General features: G+C 39.9%; 1 protein-coding gene across 4 annotated transcripts in view; it reads left to right on the top strand.

Annotated features, from left to right (window-relative positions):
- Positions 1-20,665, top strand: part of gse1b (Gse1 coiled-coil protein b) — a 391,870-nt gene that overhangs the window by 231,971 nt on the left and 139,234 nt on the right. For 2 of the 4 annotated variants that reach the window (XM_077248174.1, XM_077248172.1), the window contains exon 1: positions 5,134-5,573. The exons of the other annotated variants lie outside the window; for them this stretch is intronic. In XM_077248174.1, coding sequence (XP_077104289.1) covers positions 5,537-5,573 — 37 coding nt within the window. In that variant the 5' untranslated portion in view covers positions 5,134-5,536. Of the gene's footprint in view, positions 1-5,133; positions 5,574-20,665 lie in introns of those variants that run through there. 4 annotated transcript variants of the gene reach the window in all.

Here is a 20,665-nt window from a genome sequence, read left to right as displayed (position 1 = left end):
CTTTTCCAGTTGTTGACATGACATGGTTAGATTCAGATGGTAAATAAAATATATCAAGTTGGATGTCCACCTAAGTGATGATCACTATGTATAATGAAACCATCATATTTAAAAATATGATATTAATCATAACATATAATAAAATATATTTATTTGTTACTGGTGTAAAGCTATGTTGAATTATTATGGGATCCAATTCAGTGCTTTCAGAATCTTTAGTTTTTTGAATAATTTTGTTAGTGTATTTTTTTAAACGAACATTTCAATGACAGTATATTTATTGAACAAAATGTATTATTTTATTTATTGAAATAAACCGAAAATAGTACAAACTTTGCTAAAGTGATTTTTTTGAACAAGTATTACATTTATTATTAAAAAGTATTATTTTATGATGATTTCACACAAATTTTTTGCTACATCAATGTTCGATAAAAACATCTATTTATTTTTCTGCAACTATAGAAGTAGGGAAAAGCGAATTTTTCTAGTGTCTTAAGCCCCGTTGTACCCTACATTTAATTAACTTTATGGCTTTAAATTTATGGTTAGGATTTGGTTTAGGGTTAGTTGCTTGTAGTTATGCATAATTTACTGTTATTACAATTGTAAGTACATGTAACATGTAACTATGCCACGTTAAAATAAGTGTTGAATTGACCAAGTTTTGAATTGCGTCAAATTAAACTTCTGAATTTATTTGTTGACATGGACAATTTGATCTATTTTTCTATGTCTTTCTTAATACAGTCATACAATACTACCAGAGACAAGGGAAAATCACAAAACTACTTAATGACACATTCTAACAACTCTATAAAGAGCTAAATGACTGACATTTTGTAATTTTCTGAACTCAAAACCTCATTTTTGTTCAACTCATCTCCTAAATTTAAAATAAACCAAACTGCAAAAATCACTCAGAAATCATAATTATGATATCAAAACAGTAAAGCTTAATAACTTAATAACCTTGATTAATATTGTAAAGGGGAAGAAAATCAATTGCAATATTTTAAATGTCCACTTTAACTGAAGTAAAGCTTCAAATTTGCATGCTAGCTCTCTTACGTCTCTTTCTTTTGTAACGTGATTTTTGTCCTTTCTCAATTCCTGCTTTTCTTTTTTTTTTTTTGGACGAACAGCTTGGTGGCATGACCAGGGCAGAGTTTTATGCCCAGTGCACCAGTTTCATAATTTGCACCCTCCCTCTGCTGCCTCTGATGGGTAATGACACATTTGCAAATTAATTATTTGAGCTTGACCACAATTAGCATATGGAGATGGAGCTCCTGCAGCCGGCCTTCGAGGACGACTGCTGAGATGAAAGAGAGAGGATGGGGCAGCGGTTAAAGGTCAACTTGAGTTTATTGTGTGAGCTGGAGCACTAATAGATCTCTTAACCACATGTTTTGTGTCACATTTGTTGATCTATATATATTTCAGCGGTCAGGCGTCCTTGTGCATTCTTTTGTGCATTCACAAGGGTGAGTAGACAGCCCAGATTTTACGAGGCGGCTGAAGTGCAGGTATTTGTCCTAATAATTACCCTTAGCTTCAGTTACTTGCTAGTGGTATGTTTTGGTCACTGGCTTATGTATGTACTGGCTTATAAAGATGAACATGCTGACAAACCATTTCCATTACCAGTCATCTACCAAAGCATGGGAGATCTTAAACTGACTTTAGATTTGGAAAGATTTTTGCTTTGTGTTGGATCTTAGTCAACAGTGGTATAAGTTTCATTTGAACATAAATTCAAATTCTTCCCTTTAAACTTGAATTAATTTATTGAAATGAATACACAAACTATATACCATACTTTCTGCATAGGTTGTGTGTGTTTTTTTTTTTAATTATCTGAAACATGCCATGACTTGTTACAGCGTGGCTTGTTTCACGAGTTCACACTTACATATAATTCAATAGAGTAAAGGTTATGCTTATTTGAAGTGTTGTCCGAGGGGAGGGCTCCGAGTTCAGAATTTGGCCCGAACCCAGAGTACTCCCCCCATCCCAGGTTGGGATTGGAATAGTCTCAGCCTCAGACGCCACATCCACGGACCGTTGGCTTAACGTCTGACGCATATCGCAAACTTTCTGGAAACACTTCAGGAGTTTCAAAGTCATGATCTGATTGGTTGAATTCTACAGGATGTCTGGAAGACATGTGTGTCGTGTTCTTTAACAATCCGCCTAGAAATAAATGCTGTGACATCAAAACCCCTCGTGGAAGAAGAACCTTGTCGTGTTTACAACTGTGACAATGAGCGCTTACTAGTATCAACTATCAACTTACTACTATCAAGTTACTAGTATCAACTAAACGCTGGATTTTCAAAAGTATGTGAAGTTTGCGGCTCCATTGTTGCAGTAAACTTGCACAACGTTCTTCAATGAATAATTTATTAGATGCAGGCTGGTCTGTTATTGTATGGACATCAACATTATATTTTCACACCCCTAAACATGACACTGAACAAAACGAACTGTGATTGGTTGCGTTACATGTCAGTCAAACGTCCCCTTGGGCGGTCCTTGGCCAAGAAAAGCTGCGATAGAGTCCAGACCTTCTGCCGTCAGTCTGAAGGTCTGGCTACGCGAGACTAGGATGGGAATAGTTAGAAGTGAGGAGATGTGGTGGTGGAGGGATGCTGGAAAATGGAACAAAAACAGCTCTGTAAAGTATAAAAAAGGTACCTCTTATCTCGTTAATTGAGATGATTAACTGAATGTGCTCCTCCAGTGTTAATTAGGTTAAAACATGCTCCTCCTCCTTTGTTAATAAAACATAATATAGTGCATTTCCCACATCTCGGTAGTTTCAATTTCTTAAATTAATTTGTTTTGACTTGGTATTTATAATAAATGTTATAAATGTATTATATACTTTTATAAATAATCACTATAATTTATGTTTTATACTTAAAAATTCATCCCTGAATACCATGTTCTGTATTATTCATTGATATTCTACATTATTTGCAAATGTAATAAAATGTGATGCAACTTATGCTTTTTTTTCTCTCTCAATAATGCAATTTTGCCCCGGTGCGACTAATACTGTAGTTCTGTACAAATTTTCCATAAAATGTTGAAAAAGTGTGTCTGGTGAACATCTGATATAAACACTTCAAAGCCCCTTTCCCAAATGGCACACTTGATGTGGACTTGTGTTCTTGTGGCCGTTGATTGAGCATCCCTGTAAAGTTAATGAGAACATAGAGTGTACCGTGTGTCAGTTTTACATTCAGAAGGGTGCTGAAGAGGGGGCTATATGCCCTTTTGCTGAGCCTGTATTGGTGTAGACTGGTGACGCAGTCTATGTAACATTATGCCATAAAAGTGACAGGGACGTTCGGGACACGGTTGCAGAGTCTTAAATCAAAAAGAAGCTTATATGCAGTACAGACACTAGAGATCAGCAGGAAATTACGAAATCTAGTTATGTTTAGTGTTTAGTCTGAAGAGGCAAGGGACCAATCGCTTCATGCTCTGAGAAGAGACCATAGAAACGTCTGACATCCCATTCTTCTGTAGCTTCACACACACACACACACACACACACACACACACACACACACACACACACACACACACACACACACACACACACACACACACACACACACACACACATACACATACACATACACACACACACACACACACACACACACAACAATCTGAAGGATTCTAGTGGTTTCAGGCAGGTGATCCCAGACAGATTGAGGAATTACTGTTTTATATGGATGTCAAACCTGACTGGGGTAGGATTTGTGGTGTGTGCTCTGAGCAGTGTCTTTTTAAAGCCTTTCAGTCACCATCTGAATCGCTACACACGTCTCCCATAATTTTACTTTCACAAAGAAAACGGCTGCTTTTCTAAGAGGAAAAAAATTAAACCGATGGTCCTGTATCTGCCCCCAAATTTGTCATTGATGGCTAATTTTACAAAGCATCATAAACATATTCTTTCAACGCTTGGGTTAGGATTATGTCATTGTTATTATCTTTTTTATAATTAATTAATTAATTAATACATTTGTCCAGTGTGTGTCTCTCCTGTGTGAGTGCATGTTCACAGTAGGACTGGCCATCTCTCCTGCATCTGTCACTCTCTCCATCTGTCTCTTTCTCTGATTAGTGTTTCTCTGTGTGCATGCCTGTCTCTCCCTCTCTGGCATGTTTCTGTAGGAAGGGGGAGGTAAAGACAGACAGACATTTATCTGTGTGTGCAGGTATATAGTGAGAGTGAGACAGCCCTCAGGGCACAAGTTGTCTTTCCCCTCCTCTCTGTTCACTCTCCACTCTTCTGTCTGAGTCTGTTTCTTCATCTTTTCTATTTTCTGTATCTCTCTCCTGCTGGTTTTGTTCTGCTTGAGTGTGTGTGACGGGTAGGGGGAGGGGGATTGTCAATTATTTTACATTCTATATTTTAGTATTTTATTTGCATTGTATACTGTATCTTTTACTTTATTTCTCTTTTCCTTTGGTGAAATTTTATTGTATATATGCAAAGCAAACATGCCTGTTAAGTACTTTGACACTGAAACTAAACTTGAGAGATAAAAAGAAAAAAGGGAGAAAACCAAAAGAAAATCTGTTGTTTACGTTGTCTTGCGCTCAACCCTCTGTAACGTAACACAACTATGGAAGTGCTGTGTGTGTGTGTGTGTGTGTGTGTGTGTGTGTGTGTGTGTGTGTGTGTGTGTGTGTGTGTGTGTGTGTGTGTGTGTGTGTGTGTGTGTGTGTGTGAGTGTGTGCGCGCCAGCTGGCGTTTTTACTGTCAGTCTGAGTGTGTGAGGCTCAGATGTTCTGCAGGTTAAGATGACACCGTTTAAGGGCAGATCGAGGAGCAGGGGAATGAACAGATGCCCTCAATGCTGAATAATGCCCATGTGTCACCACCCTGTTCTCCAACCAATCACATGCCGTTCCAGTGCTATCCCACTGTACTGATAATGATGCTCATGGGAGGAACCATCATTGGGCACAACCACTTCTCTCTCTCTCTCTCTCTCTCTCTCTCTCTCTCTCTCTCCCCTCCTCCCCTGTTATCCATGCTATATCCGGAGGGGTTTCTACTCCTCCTCCTCCTCCTCCTCCTCATGCTGCTAGAAGACGCTGAATGAGTGCAAGAGGAGAGAGAGACTGAGAAAGGAAAACAGCTCTCTGCACATATCCTCATCTTGGGATGGAGGAAGAGATTCGCCATCGTGGGACAAGCCTCTTGAAGGATTACTTCTATCGCTTTTCAGCATGAAACAATAAAACAAAATCACTGTACTGTTTTTTTTTTTTTGCCGGGTCTAGCTTGTTAGTGACCGCCCCATTCTGACCCTACACACGCACTCACACACACAAACTCCATCAGCCTGTGAATCGGGGCGATTCAGTGATGACAGGTTGACTTGTGAGGTCTGTTAACCTCAAAGCTTTGGGTGCGAGGGGGCAGTTCTCACCACTGGACAGGTCGGTACGTGCCACACCTCCTGACTTCAGCGCCCAACAACATGACACTGTAACAGAGACCATGTTTGGACTAAAAGCACCTCTCTACTACCTACCAGGTCAGTTAATTTCAAAATCATATGTGTGTGTTCTCCTCAAGTTACTTTCTAAAGTGACCGAATCAGCACCACATCTTCAGTGATTCTAGAGTGACTGTGATGTGAGGGGTGTGTGTGTGTGTGTGTGTGTGTGTGTGTGTGTGTGTGGGAGGAGGTTTCTTTTATCTGTCTTTTTTTTTTTTTTTTGCTTTTCTGTTTAACAGCACAAATTAACCATTTAAAATTATCTGGGCTTAATTGAATGATTTTAAAATGATTAAAATAATCCTACTGCTATGAGTGTGTGCTTGATATTATTAGATTTATAGAAATTATTCGATATTTGCTTGATATTTGCCCAAGTTAATTCCTGACATCACTTGTGTCCACTGACAGAGGGTCTGCTAAGCTGACACTTACTAAACATGAATAATTCATGAGGCTGTGAGTCTGTGGGGGCTGGACTATAAGTGAGCTCATGATTATTAAGCAAAGACAGATATGACTGCACAATCCAACAAACGGAACATGACACACTCTGTTGTTTTTTTTGTCTCTGCATGGCTGTGCTAAATGTGAGGAATAAATTGTTGATGTGTGTGTGTGTGTGTGTGTGTGTGTGTGTGTGTGTGTGTGTGTGTGTGTGTGTGTGTGTGTGTGTGTGTGTGTGTGTGTGTAAGTATTCCCTACATTCTCCCAGAAAGATGGCAATATCAGAAATCTTTGACCTTGTGGGGACATTTTTCGTCCCATGAGGAAAACAGCTTATAAATTACAAATATATATATATATTGAATGTTTTTTGAAAATGTAAAAATGCTGAAAGTTTTTTGTGTAGGTAGGTTTTAGGTTGTAGGTTTTTAAGGTTGGATGATATAATATACATTTTGTACTGTATAAAAATCATTGAATGAATGATTTTAAAGTACACAAACACACATTATGATGACTAAATAATCTCATAATGCAGTATTCAGGTTTCAAGTCTCTACCCCTACATTATCAGTACATCAAGCTGTCCAGGTAATTGAAATGGTTAAATAAACTTACTAACTTTTTTTTTTGAGAAAGAGAGAGAGTTATGTTGAGGTTAGGGGGTTCAGTATTAAAATAGGGTTTGAGTATAAAAACATCACCCCTATGTAAAATCCTTATAATGGCGTACCAACATGTGTGTCTATGTGTTTTATCTTTGGTCATATTCAGATATCAGGGTCATCAGCCGCAGTTAACATGTTTGCTTATAGAGATCTCTCTGAAACAAACACACAACCCACAAAAGAGCAAACTCTGCCAGATCATGTGTACACTCTGCCTTGTGCTCTGTCAAAGTATCACTATGTGTGTGTGTGTGTGTGTGTGTGTGTGTGTGTGTGTGTGTGTGTGTGTGTGTGTGTGTGTGTGTGTGTGTGTGTGTGTGTGTGTGTGTGTGTGTGTCACGTACACACATCGCCTGCCTTCCCATCTGAAGCGCTGTTGCCTTGGAGACGGTGTCAGACGCACAGGTTCTTCAATGATTACTTGACAAGAAAAAAGAGGCACATTAAAGGAACAGAGGAAAGAGACAGAGAGCACTGCCTGCTGTACGCTAATTATTAGAGAGACTGAGAGAGAGAGAGAGAGGTATCACCAAGCCCACACAGAATCTGTACCTGCAGAACTCAGCAGAAAGCGCAGCAGAACTGGAATGCCTGTCATTCACAAAGTTCCATACTATTTCCATAATAGTGTTTTTAGTTAACAAAGAAAATATAGTGCTTTAATCTGCCATTTTTTTTATAGAATTATTATTTTTTTTTGTTATGTCAAGGCCTGCTAGGTCTCTTTCAGTTGCCTGAGAGTGGTGCTGGTATCAGAGTAGACAGGCTTGCTGCTATCAGACTCTGAATTCTGTGAAGTCTCTTTCACCCTGGGGCTGCATTTTTGCCACATAAACGCTCAGATGTCTTTGGATGTGTCTTGTGTTATTCATCTGAGCTTTTCTCTTTTGTAATGTCTCTCAGCCATCACCCTTTCAACAGTCTTTCTTCAATTTTTCTCTTGCTAACTCTGGTTAGCAAATTTGTTGTGGTGCTTGGTCCGATCCACTCTCGATAGCGTTTTTCAAAAATAGCTTACTGCACCTTTAAAGTGTTATAGTTACTCTATATTGCCCGGTAGACATTTCCTGGTGTGGTTTCGCATACTTTTTACACATATCTGAATGCTGTATTTTGACTGTTTGAATACTAAATGTGTGAATGTAATGGAAATTATCTTGACATATTCCTTCTTCCTGCATTTCAAATACCCGTATTAGGCTATGCGTCCTTCAAACATGTTGTCATATAAACAATTGATAACATTGCTTCCCTTTCAAGGGAACGAGATGCTGTGGGAACGCCTCTGCGTGATTGCGTCATGAAGCACTTATGAAATCAGTCCAATGGCGTGCCGGAACGTCATGTGACGTCATCGACCAGGAAACTATAAAGCATTCCTGGAACAAACAGTCACTAGCTTCTGTGTCTTCATCTAGTGCTCTGTGTGAAACTGTCTCTGTCTATTTATAGTTGTTTGTCCACAAGCATAAATATATATCTAGACAGGAGTATAATGTCAAGCAAACAGCTTTTTGGATTGTGTGTTCCTCCCTGCCCTCGCTTCATTACGAGTGGGGACACGCGATTTATGTGTTGTTTGTTTGGGAGTGGAGCATGCACGATCAGCTCTAGTAAAAGGGGGCTGACAGTGTTCATTCATAAATTCCCAACGTGTAACATATGCACTATCGAGAGTTTTAGCTCTGCTCCTGTTGGCTTTCTTCTTGAGCGAAGAAAGTCAATAAAGATTATTTTTTAGCTCGGATCTCGCATTTGCCGAGGCAGCGCGTAGATTACGGGTCTGCAATAAAGATTCTGTGACTCAGTCTCGGATCTCGGGTGTGCTGAGGCAGCACGTAGATTACAGGGCTGCATAAGAGTCTAGTGGCTCGGATCTCGCGTTTGATTCTCTTATGATTGTGTGCAAACTAGTGTTTGCATACTATTATTTAGGCCATGTTTTTTTTGTCAGGGTTCTGTCACTTCTGTCTAGTCTATTTCTTGGTTTTGTGACAGAGCCTTGACACTCCTGTTTTGTCTTGTCTGTGTGCCTTGTTTCTTGTGCTTCCATGTCATGTTTTGTCTTGTGCTGTGTTTTTCATGTTGTCATGTTTTTTTTGTGAACACGTGGCTTATGAGTGTTCTCACTGGCTGCGTGTTCATGACGCATTTTGTGTTAGCACCTGGCTTGTGATTTGTTTTACTGGCCATGTGCTTGTGTTCAAGTCATGTTTGGTGTGAGCACATGGCTTGTCATATATGTTTCCTTATGCCACTATTTGGTCACGGATCATTCTATAGGTGGTCGCGAGACTTTCTCTGTGTTCTTTGTGTTACACCGGCACAGCCAATAAGTGCGCTTCACAAAAGGCTCATTGCAACAGGCTATGTTTACATGCAACCAAATAATTTGTTAGTAAACGCATGAGCAGCTCAATCGGACTGAAAAGCCTTCATGTAAACACCTTAATAGATCCTAATGAGCTCGACGTGAATTCAATTTTGATGGGATTGAAAGGGGTGGTTTATTCCTTTGCTTATCCAATCGAGAGGACATGTAAACACTTGATCAGATTGAAAACCGAAACTGAAAGGACTGCTCATAGCATTATGTATGACACACTGAACAAGCTGTTCTTCCTGAATAAAGTGTCATATAAATGAGTGTCCTGTCATTCTATAATTCTCCTTTCACTCACTCAGCATCAGTGAAGTGGAGCAGGACAACGTCCCACCAGTCCTTGTTTCAGACTCTCATCCACAGACGACTGGTTTTGGGCATTTTTACTGCGTGATAAATATAAGCAGCACGGCACAACGGTTCATATGCTCATTGTCTCCAAATTATGAGCAGAAATGGATAAATATTAAGTCTGCTGTATAAAACAAATAAAAAAAAACAATGTAAGAGAATAGTTAGTATGCGCAAACAGCGGGAAACTCTATATTTTCATTCAGTGTGCGCATGTCAAAAAATCTATTCCCATTAAAAGCTTGTGACGTATATAAACGCACACATCAACCTAATCACGTTTAGCGTTCATGCAAACACTACATTCAGATTCATCTATCGGAATGAATTCAGTCCAGTTGAAACCAAAGTTGTGCATGTAAACGTAGCCGGTCCTCCAACGAATCGTATTTTTGTATGTATAACGCTGAATAATTATTGCCGTAACTTTCTAACGCTGTTTTTCAACTGTCCTATCACAATAATTTATTATTGCCGTGAACGGCTCTTATTGGACAAGGTCCTACTCTCTTTACGTAATGTTACACACACTAGTCCTATTGCTGTGCCAGACCTTATTATAGTGTGCACAGCCACGAAAACAAAAAGCAGGAATAGGCTGACAACAGCTAGTTTGTGCGCAACACTACGAGTCGCACTTTTCCAAATTCCACCGTGTCTGGATATGATCATTTCAGAGCAGCATTTCAAAGTGTCACATTAACATGAGTAAAAAAATCAGTTTGCCTCATAGTCTGCCTAATTATTGAAAATATGTGTGTGTTTTCGTGAAATTAATTATAATAAGCAAATAGGCCTACGGTGTAGCCTAGTTCTGAAGAGGTATTTAATTTATGCTATTGATTTATTTCCCGCCTTAGTGGGTCGTATGACTGGCATGCAAAAAAAAAAAGTGGGTCACAGTAGGCAAAAGGTTGAGAAACCCTGGTCTAGTCTCTCCCATCTTGTTACCTGATTATTTTTTTCATTTGCCCCACCTGTCCTCCCTCGTTACCTCCTTTGTTTGCTCTCCCTATTTATTCTCCTTGTGTTTGCAGTCTTGTGCTGGTTCGTCATCATATGTACACTGTGTTTTTCTCTGCTGTGTGCTTCTTTCAAGTCAAGTCAAGTCAAGTCTGTTTTGTTTTCCCCCTCGGGGTAGTTTTTGTTATCTGTTTTGTTTTATTTTAATATCATTAAAAGCCCATCAACTCTACACCTAAGTCCTCGCTCCTTTCACCACCCCGCACCCCCAGGACTCCAGACTCGCCGGAGTCTCCTCGGTCTGTCCCTCCGGCACCGCCCCTGGTCCTCAGCCAGGATTCCAGACCCGCCGGAGCCCGCCTGGTTCATCCCTCTGGTTCCGCCCTGGCCCGCAGCCAGGAATCCAGACCCTGCGGAGTCTCCCTGGTCTGTCCCTCCGGCACCGTCATGGTCCTCAGGCAGGATGGTCCAGATCCGCCTGGTCCATCCCTCCGGTTCCGCCCTGGACTCCTGCCAGGAATCCAGAACTGCCTGAGCCTCATTGGCTTAACCCTCCCGTCACTGTTTAAGACTTCCTGGACTGTCATGCTGGCACTGTCTCGGCTCCCGGCTATAATGGATAAATATTCTAAATATTCTAAATGTTCCGATCCAATCTGACTTGTAATGCTGCCCGAATCATAAATCATGCACTGTTCCTTCGTTGGCCAGAGGAGAACTGGCCCTCCGACTGAGTCTGGTTTCTCCCAAGGTTTTTTTCTCCATTCTGTCACCTGATGGAGTTTTGGTTCCTTGCCACTGTTGCCTTGGCTTTTGGCTAGCTTAGTTGGGGACATTTAATATTCAATAATATTATTGATCTGCCTTACTTAAGGTGGACGTTGACACAATTTTCTTTTAGAAACAAACTTTGTTATATTATTTTCATGTTATCACTGGATTAAAACATGTGACAAAAAAACAACAGATACAATCTGTATTATAAAAAGCACTATATAAATAAAGGTGACTTGACTCCCCACCCTCCCCACTTTGTCTCTGTGTTTTGATCTTCTCGTCTTGTGTTGTCTGTTGGTGAGATGTCATGTTCCTGTCTTGTTTTGTGGTGTTACTTGTTAGGGATGCCAGGTGGCGTTTCTTTAGAGGAGGGGTAGTGTCAGGGTTCTGTCACTTCTGTCTAGTCTATTTCTTGGTTTTGTGACAGAGCCCTGATACTCCTGTTTTGTCTTGTCTGTGTGCCTTGTTTCATGTGCTTTCATGTCATGTTTTTTCTTGTGCTGTTACATGCAGCTTGTTTCACTGGCTGCGTGCTTTCATGTTGGCATGTTTTGTGTGAACACGTGGCTCGTTTTGTGTTAGCACATGGCTTGTGATTTTGTTTTACTGGCCATGTGCTTGTTCAAGTCATGTTTGGTGTGAGCACATGGCTTGTCATGTATGTTTACTTGTGCCATGTGCTCTCCTGTCGATTGTCTAGTCCCTCCCATCTTGTTACCTGGTTATTGATTGATTTGCCCCACCTATCCTCCCTTGTTACCTTTTTTGTTTGCTTTCCCTATTTATTCTACTTGTGTTTGCAGTCCTGTGCTGGTTCGTCGTTGTATGTACAATGTGTTTCCCTGCTGTGAGCTTCTTTCAAGTCTTTCTTGTTTTCCCCCTCAGGTTAGTTTTTGTTGTCTTGTTTATTTTATTATCAATAAATGTCAATCAACTCTGCACCTGAGTCTTCGCTCCTTTCACCACCCCCGCACCTGACAATTTTTGTTTGAGATTATAATATGAATATTCAGCCTGTCATTCAGACCATGTATTCTTGTCTGCTTGTTTCTGGCTGCATGTAATTTTGACAGTTAAATACTCTTCTGTTTTGAAGTCTATATTAATACAATAGCTTTTCACCTAGACCGTTTCTACTTGATTGGTTGATATTTGGTTGTATTTGATTTTTGAGAATTATAATAAAGATGAAAAATATACTCATCTGATCTTTGAGGAGTCATTTAATTCTCAGCAAATAATTGATGAATTTCTGGGGGAAATGGATAACACCTCATTATATGGTGCCCATCTCCCTTTGGTGCCCTCCAGCGAGTTCAAGTCTAAGTGTCTGACTCGCAGAAGGAGGGTTTAAGAGGGGTCAGCTCAGTTGTATCCTGCCAGTCCGTTTCAGGACGCTGGATTGGCTTCTCAAGCTATACTAGAGACAAGTCTTGAGAGGCTGGTTCCTTTAGTAGTCTCAGCCATAGTTGTCTTGGATAAGACAGTTCTGAGGACAGTCATTATCTCGAAGAAGGCTTCGACTAAGAAGTCCTGACGCTGAGGCCGACAGGCTTCTAAAGGCAGTCCCCTCCAGGGGAGAAACGGTTTCCACCTTATCAAAATACGGTGCCTGTTTCTCTTGTGTAGTGTAGAAGTGTACCAATATCAGGTTATTCTCTTCTGCCTAGGTTTATCACAGTTCAATCTGGGCAGGTGGTGGTTCGGCATCAAGATGTAATTTGTTCTCACATGAGTAAGTTTGACTAGGCCAGTCACTCACTGTGAAACAGTTTCAGCTACTTCAGCTTTCAATAACTGTTGGCCTCCTGTACATGAGGCCCCTGCAGTGGTGGCGCAGAACCAAGGGGTTTTCTCCGAGGGGAAATCTGTGTCTCAATGATCAAGGTCACGCGGCGACGTAATGCTAACGACAGACGCTTCCCTCACAGGTTGGGGGGTGATCATGAGTGGTTGCTCGGCGCAAGGTCTGTGGCAGGACCATCTACTTTCTTGGCACATAAATTGGCTAAAAATGATGGCGGTGTTTCGAGCTCTCAAACACTTCCTCCCAGACCTAAGGGGCCATCATGTGCTTGTCCGCACGGACAACACATCAGTGTTCTCTTACATCACCATCAGGGCGGTCTGAGGTCATGTCACTTATGCAAACTGGCTCACCAGATCCTCCTGTGGGCCCACGGGAATTTGCTCTCTTTAAAGGCAATTTATATCCTGGGGTTTTTTAAACAGGGAGCAGACATCCTGTCGAGGCAGGGGCCGTGGCCCGGGGAATGGAGACTCCACCCCGAGGCGGTGGAGCTCCTAAAAAAAACTTTGGTCGAGCGGAAGTAGACCTGTTTGCATCTTAGGAGACGACACCCTGTCCACTGTGGTTCTCACTCAGTCAGCCAGTACATCTCGAGCTGGGCGCTATGATGCAGATGTGGCAGAGGTCATGTCTGTATGCATTTCCCCTGATCTCTCTGCTCCCAGTAGTTCTGGAGAGAGTTCGCCTGTCCTCTGTTAATAGCCCTGTTTTGGCAAACCCGAGTATGGTTCTCGGACCTAGAGTCTCTCCTTGACGGCTCTCCTCTTGAGATTCCAGTCAGGCGAGCGGGTTGGTCCTTCACCCCCGCCCAGAATTGTGGAAACTTTGGGCTTGGTCTCTGAGGGGACCCAGCTCATAAGTTCAGGTCACTCAACTGAGGTTGTTGAGACCATCCTCCACTCCAGAGCTCCCTCCACGGGGAAACTCTACACCTTGAAGTGGATATTTTTCACTTCCTGGTGTGGAGAGCACCAGCCGGACCCAGTTATCTGCCCAGTGGTTGCGTTTCTCCGCAGGTCTATCCCCCTCCACACTAAAGGTGTACATGGCGGCCTTAGCTGCATACCACGTCCCTTTAAGTAGTGTATCTTTGGGATACACCCTTTAGTAACGTTTCCTTTGTGGCACTGTGACCAAAAGACTAGGAGTATGGCTGCTTCTAAAACATTATCGTCAGGAGTTCCCTCCAATATGTTTGTGATGTTACAGGATGTTGCCTCGCCGCCCACATTAGTGAGGTTTTTGACCTTGACCTCGGCTCCACTCCAGGGGCGCAGGTGCTTTTGTCTTGGTGTGCACAGAGATTTCACATGGAGAGGCACTTGTTACTATGGCGTCGTGGGTATAGTGTTCCCACAGCGTCTCGACGCAGCTCGAGTTCCCTTGAAAGGGAACGTCTCGGGTTACGACTGTAACCCTGGTTTCCTGGAGAGGGAACGAGACGCTGCGTCGCCCTGCCATACTCCCTGCATCCCTGTGAGCGACTTGCTTCAGCCTATCAGAAGCTAGTGACTGTTTGTTCCAGGTATGCTTTATAGTTTCCTGGTCGATGGCCTCACATAACGTACCGTCACGGTATTGGACTGATTTCATAATTGCTTCATGACGCAATCAAGCAGAGGCGTTCCCACAGCGTCTCGACACAGCATCTTGTTCCCTCTTCAGGAAACCAGGGTTACAGTTGTAACCCGAAACGTTTATGAATGAGAAATGCTGTAAAGTGAATCATACCTGTCGCGCAAATGTCTGTGACTTCTCTTGCAAAACATAAATTTTCTCTGAGTAAACTCTAAAAATGGATCAATCCAAAATAAATGTTTAAGAGCAAACATGTTGAAGATTAACAGTTGGGTTGATTCACTCAATGATAAGCCATTTTCCTACAAAACAGTTTATTCAGTGTAGTGAAGCCTCTCCTCCATTGACATCCATTAAAAAAAACGGCCTCTGTACCCCTTCCCTACATACCACAGTGTTAGCAGGCGTTATGTTTTCATTGTTTTTTAACCTTGTGGCTTTGTGGAGGGCCTCTATCCAGTAGAGTTTATCTCTAACCCTAATCAAACACACCTGAACAGGCTAATCAGTGTCTTTAGGATTACTAAAAATGGATGGTGCGTGGTTAAGCATCGCCACATCAACATTTCCCTTGTGGGTCTTTAGACAGTCAGAAGCCCTTAAATTGAAAGTGATCCCTGTGATCTGCTGTAAACCTGTGACCAGGGGCGCAACTACCCAGTGTTAGAGGGGTATGCAGCAACAATTTTGGCGCCCCCCAATACACACACACACACACACACACACATATATATATATATATATATATATATATATTAACAATGTTAACAAATTATAAAAAGTTACAGAATAAACAGTTACAAAATACACATATACATATATATATATATATATATATATATATATATATATAAAATAATAATAATCATATTGTGTGTAGCTGTCATTTGTATCAAAATGATCATCCATCAAATCTTCCTTATCCCAGAAAATTTTCTTTTTTTCTTTGCAAATCCCTGTACTTGTGACAATGACAACAATGATGACATAAATTATGTCAATGAACAACAAAAAAAAAAAAAAAAAAAACAGAAACAGATTTTGTCCAAGTGGTCAACAAAAGCCTCGTTGCTGTTTGCCACTTGATCATCAGAGGTGTCAAGTAACGAGGTACAAATACTTCTTTACATTACTTAAGTAGAAATTTTGGGTGTCTATACTTAACTTGAGTAATTATTTTTCAGCCGACTTTTTACTTCTACTCCTTACATTTTCACGCAATTATCTGTACTTTCTACTCCTTACATTTTATAAATAGCCTCGTTACTCCTATTTCATTTCGGCTTGTTTTCATTTCGGGTTGTCATCGTTCAAAAAATGGCCAATTACACAAACGTTTAATAGATCTGAGTCCCGCCTCCTGAACATCGCTAAACTGATTGGCTCTGTGTTATGTTGATGATAGCCATTGACTTCCATAGTATTTTCTTTTTCCTACAATGGAAGTCAATGGCTACAATCAACTGTTTGGTTATCGACATTCTTCAAAATATCTTCTTTTGTCTTCAGCAGAAGAAAGAAACTGGTTTGAAACAACTTGAGAGTGAGTAGCCTAAATGATTTTCGTTTTTGGGTGAACTATATCCTTTTAATGAAAGATGCTGATGTGTTTGGCTTCTTTAAAAAGCAAGGAACAAGACAGTATTGCACTATTGCATTGCACTATGAACGGAGTAAAGTTAAGTCTCTGTTAAACTGGCTCCTTGTCTTTATTAGTTACCTGTAACATTACATAATTAATGAATTAACGTATTTGTTAAGGTCAATATAGACTAAAAACCTTAATACATTATCCTATTAATTTCCTGATTCCTCCACTTCTGTGGATGTCCCCAGTCCACTAATCTCAAAATCAAACCTACGCCCTTAAAGAGAAGTATAAACATATACCATTTCGATGATAACATGCCTCTGAAGTTTGACTTTGCACCATTACAATACTTATAGGCAACTAGTCATCATATCTTCCTCTCCATGAAACACATGTTGATGCTCAGTAGTACACACATATGGTTCTTTAATGTATTTGCATTTTACTAAAATGGAAATTGGACTGAAATTCATTTTCTATGGGCATATATGCGGCTGAAACAGGTAGTGCATCCCAAATTTTTCAACATTAACATTTTAATATAACGTTATAGTCATGGCCTTTAGAAACATGTTTTTTTGAGGAGGTGGTAGTGCCCCTGTGGTGCGGCCTAAGCTTTTGTCCTTAATGGCATTTTTTTTCTTTGCATTACTTTTACTTTTATACTTTAAGTAGTTTTGAAACCAGTTACTTTTACACTTTTACTTGAGTAAAAAGCTTGAGTTGATACTTCAACTTCTACAGAAGTCTTTTTAAACCCTAGTATCTATACTTCTACTTGAGTAACGAATGTGAATACTTTTGACACCTCTGTTGATCATACATATTATATAGCACAGATCTTTAAAGAGAGAGAGAGAGATGTGACCCTAAATACAGCTTCCATGTCACCCAGCAGATGTAACTATAGCTTGTATGTCTGATGGCACAGCTAACATGAACATACATGAATGGTAAAACAAAATGTATTTGTTTCCATGATAAACCAGCCTTATTGCATAAGTCATGTTTTCCAGCTTCGAGTCATTTATTGTGCATGCTACCTTATATTTTCCAGTTGTTATTTTACTTTAATAAAATTGAAATTTGTCATGCACGGGATTGGTACCATAAGGTTTAACCAAAATCTAAATGTAGATATCAGCAATATTATTTTGCATTAGGTTAGCAAACACTTGCTGTTAACATTAATATTTGCAAGCCTCCAAGCTTGGTAGCAAATCTACGCATGATTCCATGGTAAACCAGAGATATTGCATTAGTTGTTTTCCAGATTCTTGTCATTTATTGTACATGCTACCTTATATTTTTTAGTTTTCAGCTCAGCAACCTCGGTTTTGCATATTCTAAACTAGCTAGCTCTGGCTGCTACATTCCCAGAGTTAGCAAACGTTAGTCTGTTATTATTAGTCTGTTATATATTTGCAAGCCTCCTCCAAGCACAAACATCACATACCTGTTGCATTTCACCATCCACTTATTTAGCTGCTGTCGCATCCCTTGACATGCCTTCTCCTTTAACCTCCTTCTTTTTCTATTTTTAGCCCCCGACCGCTTTTTTGCTTCAGTCATCTTTTTCGAGTTTCAACGATAACGCACTCCTGTGCTGCTCACTCAGTGCTCACGCGCGCCCCCCGCCCGCTCGCGATACCCTTCTATGTCAAAATAAATTCTATGATGGAATATTATGAGGGCGCCGGCGCCTACTCTAGCCTGTTAGTCCTCTAAAATTTATATAACTTTTTTTATATTTAACTTGTATAACTTTTATATAAATGTATATAACTTATAAAAAAATAGACTTTTTTTTAACCATCGCTTTGGCGCCCCCATGATGCGGCGCCCCTATGCGCCGCATATAGCGCATACCCACTTTTTGCGCCACTGCCTGTGACTAAACTAAACCTAGTGTCAGTGGCTTAAAGCCACTGAAACTAGGTTTAGTTTAGTCACAGGTTTACTGTATGTTCTCTGCGCCTGTTGTTTTCCTGTTGATCCTTTCACTGTAAAAAAAATATATATATACCTCTTCAACTCCAAAATTTCTAGTGACTGGTCACATCAAATATTTTCAATTGGCCTAATTAAATTTCTGTGAATTGAATTTTGTCAATTGTGACAATAGATTGTTAACATGGGCTCAATCATAAAGAATATGTTGAGCCAATGAAAAATATTTTGTTTACCAAAACGTATTTGGTCCAATTACAAATTTTAAATTGTAGTAGTAATTTTATTTCTCAGTGACCCAAAAGAAAAAGAAAAAATATATGTAAAACATAAATACATCAAGCAAAATACAGAGCAATGACAACAGGGTCTTTTTATTTACTTTATTACATCATAATATTAACAAATTGATTCCAACACAGGATAGTTGGAAAATACCTTATTTAAATAAGGAACAACACTGAATACATTCAAGAAGTCCCCTGCACGACAGGATGTCTTGATCTGGTGAAGAATATTTCAAAAGCGGAACTGCATATGTTAAAAACCTGCAAATAAAAACAAAAACTAACATTAATGACAAAGTTCCATTGCATCACATCTGGCAAGTGACTAAACAGAAGTTACTTAACTATATAATTACAGTCATTTTTACCACAGGGAGGAGCAGAGCTAAAACCACTGTAACACCTCTTGCCTCTTGTGGATTATTGCTTTTATAAAACTCTTACAATTCCAATGATACAAAACCTCAATGTTAAATAATACTTTAAGTATTATTATTCTTTATACAATTATTCTGCCAAGTAATATAGTTCATAAGTCTAACTGTAGGTGATTTCTGGTTGCTAAGCGACACTGCTAAGAGAAACTTAGAGTATAATATAAATTTTTTATTTTACAACGGATTTAAATGTTATTCATTCAGTACGAATTTAGTGTCAGAACTATATGTGCACATTATTTTTGCATTTGAAGCCAAAATGAAGCACCTTACTGGTCTTCTACCTTGTTATTAGCTATGATAGCCATGATCAATATGTGTTTTTTTCTTTGTGGTTCATGAGCATGTTAACAAGAAAAGATCACCTTGCAGTCATGTTTTTTCATTGAGTCGATGGGAAGGCTATAAATTGTAAGGAGCTGTGGGGCTGCTTGTATGCCGATGGTGAGTGTACAAATTGATCCCGGTTCCTTCAGGGTCATGAACACACGATGGGAAATCTATGGCTATGGATTTACCATTAGGGCAGTTCAGCGGGTCATGTTGTTGATCATTGTTCCCGGCCTTTTCTTCCTCCCCTACTGTTTATATTTACTAATTATAATTTCTTTCCTATATGCATTCACCCATGAATTTCCCTCTTATTTTCTTACTAACATGCAAACTGCACAATAGAGTTTGTATGACTACTCATTTTTTCAACTAGTCGTCCAGAAAAGCGATCTACTAGTGTGTGAGTCAGTGTTTACATTTTGTAAATGACACGCTGCGCAGCATCAGTGGTCTGACTGCGAGCTGCAAAGTGTGTCCAACACAGCTGAGAAACAAGGCTTGCATATCTCACAAAAACAGACATGCCAAACATACTTATATTATCTGTCAGCCTCTCTGCATTTCATGGGTGCCAGTATTTGACTATTATGTGAATTCTCCAAGCACAATTAGATCATTTTAGAAGCTCATTGTGTGGTTAACTTGCAAAATGTCTGTCAATTTAACATGCTCTATAGTTTCACTTTATTTTCACATTCTAATATTTATGTGGCCATTACAGGTTACCATATGAAACAAGTGACACACAAAACCAGTTGCAGTTCTTGGACAGGAATTTTCCCTCTTGTTGTTGTCAGCTGCACAACTGATGTCACAGAGCAAAATGACTAGTAGGCCCAAGCTCAGTGGCCTTCCAAATAAATGATGGACTGATGTGATAAATCCATGTATGCTCTGAAGATCATTATTCACTCTAAAAAATGCTGGGTTGTTTCAACCCAACTTTGGGTCAAATATGGATAAACCCAGCCGTTGGGTTAAATTTTTAAATTACATTTTTAACCTAACGTTTGGGTTTGTCCATATTTGACCCAAAGTTGGGTTAAAACAACCCAGCATTTTTTTAGAGTGAAGGAATAGTGCACCCAAAAAGTCATTGTTTACTTAGCCTCATATTGTTCCAAACCTTTATGCTATTTTCTTTCTTATGTATTTATTTATTTATTTATTTATTTTTGCTGAACCTTTACATACCTCTTGCTATGCAAGATGATCGCTGTTCTGCCAGAACACCATAAACCTTACAGTAGCAGCCTAGTAACAATGTTAAAGGAATAGGTAGGGTGCTTCTCATTTCTTATTTGTGCATCCTCGTTTCCTTTCCTCGCTTCCTTTCCTAGCGCCTCAGCTCCTTCCCCTGTAGGTTGTGAGGGAAGGACGCAAGGAAAGAAAATGAGGATGGAGAAATCGAATGAAAGCTTTTTTTATACATTGGAATACTTGATCATTCGAGTGTCACTTCACAGCGTCATCAGCAGCGCTCAAAGCATCTGCCCTTATGTTGTTGAAGTTTGTTTATTTAAGAAATTCATAATGAATAATAATAAAGCAAG

Source organism: Siphateles boraxobius, unplaced genomic scaffold, assembly GCF_051911475.1.
Source record: "Siphateles boraxobius isolate OS27281-9 unplaced genomic scaffold, OSU_SipBor_1 30, whole genome shotgun sequence".
Lineage (NCBI taxonomy): Eukaryota > Metazoa > Chordata > Actinopteri > Cypriniformes > Leuciscidae > Siphateles > Siphateles boraxobius.
Note: the sequence above shows the minus strand (reverse complement) of the source record. Positions and strands in the feature narration are given on the sequence as shown.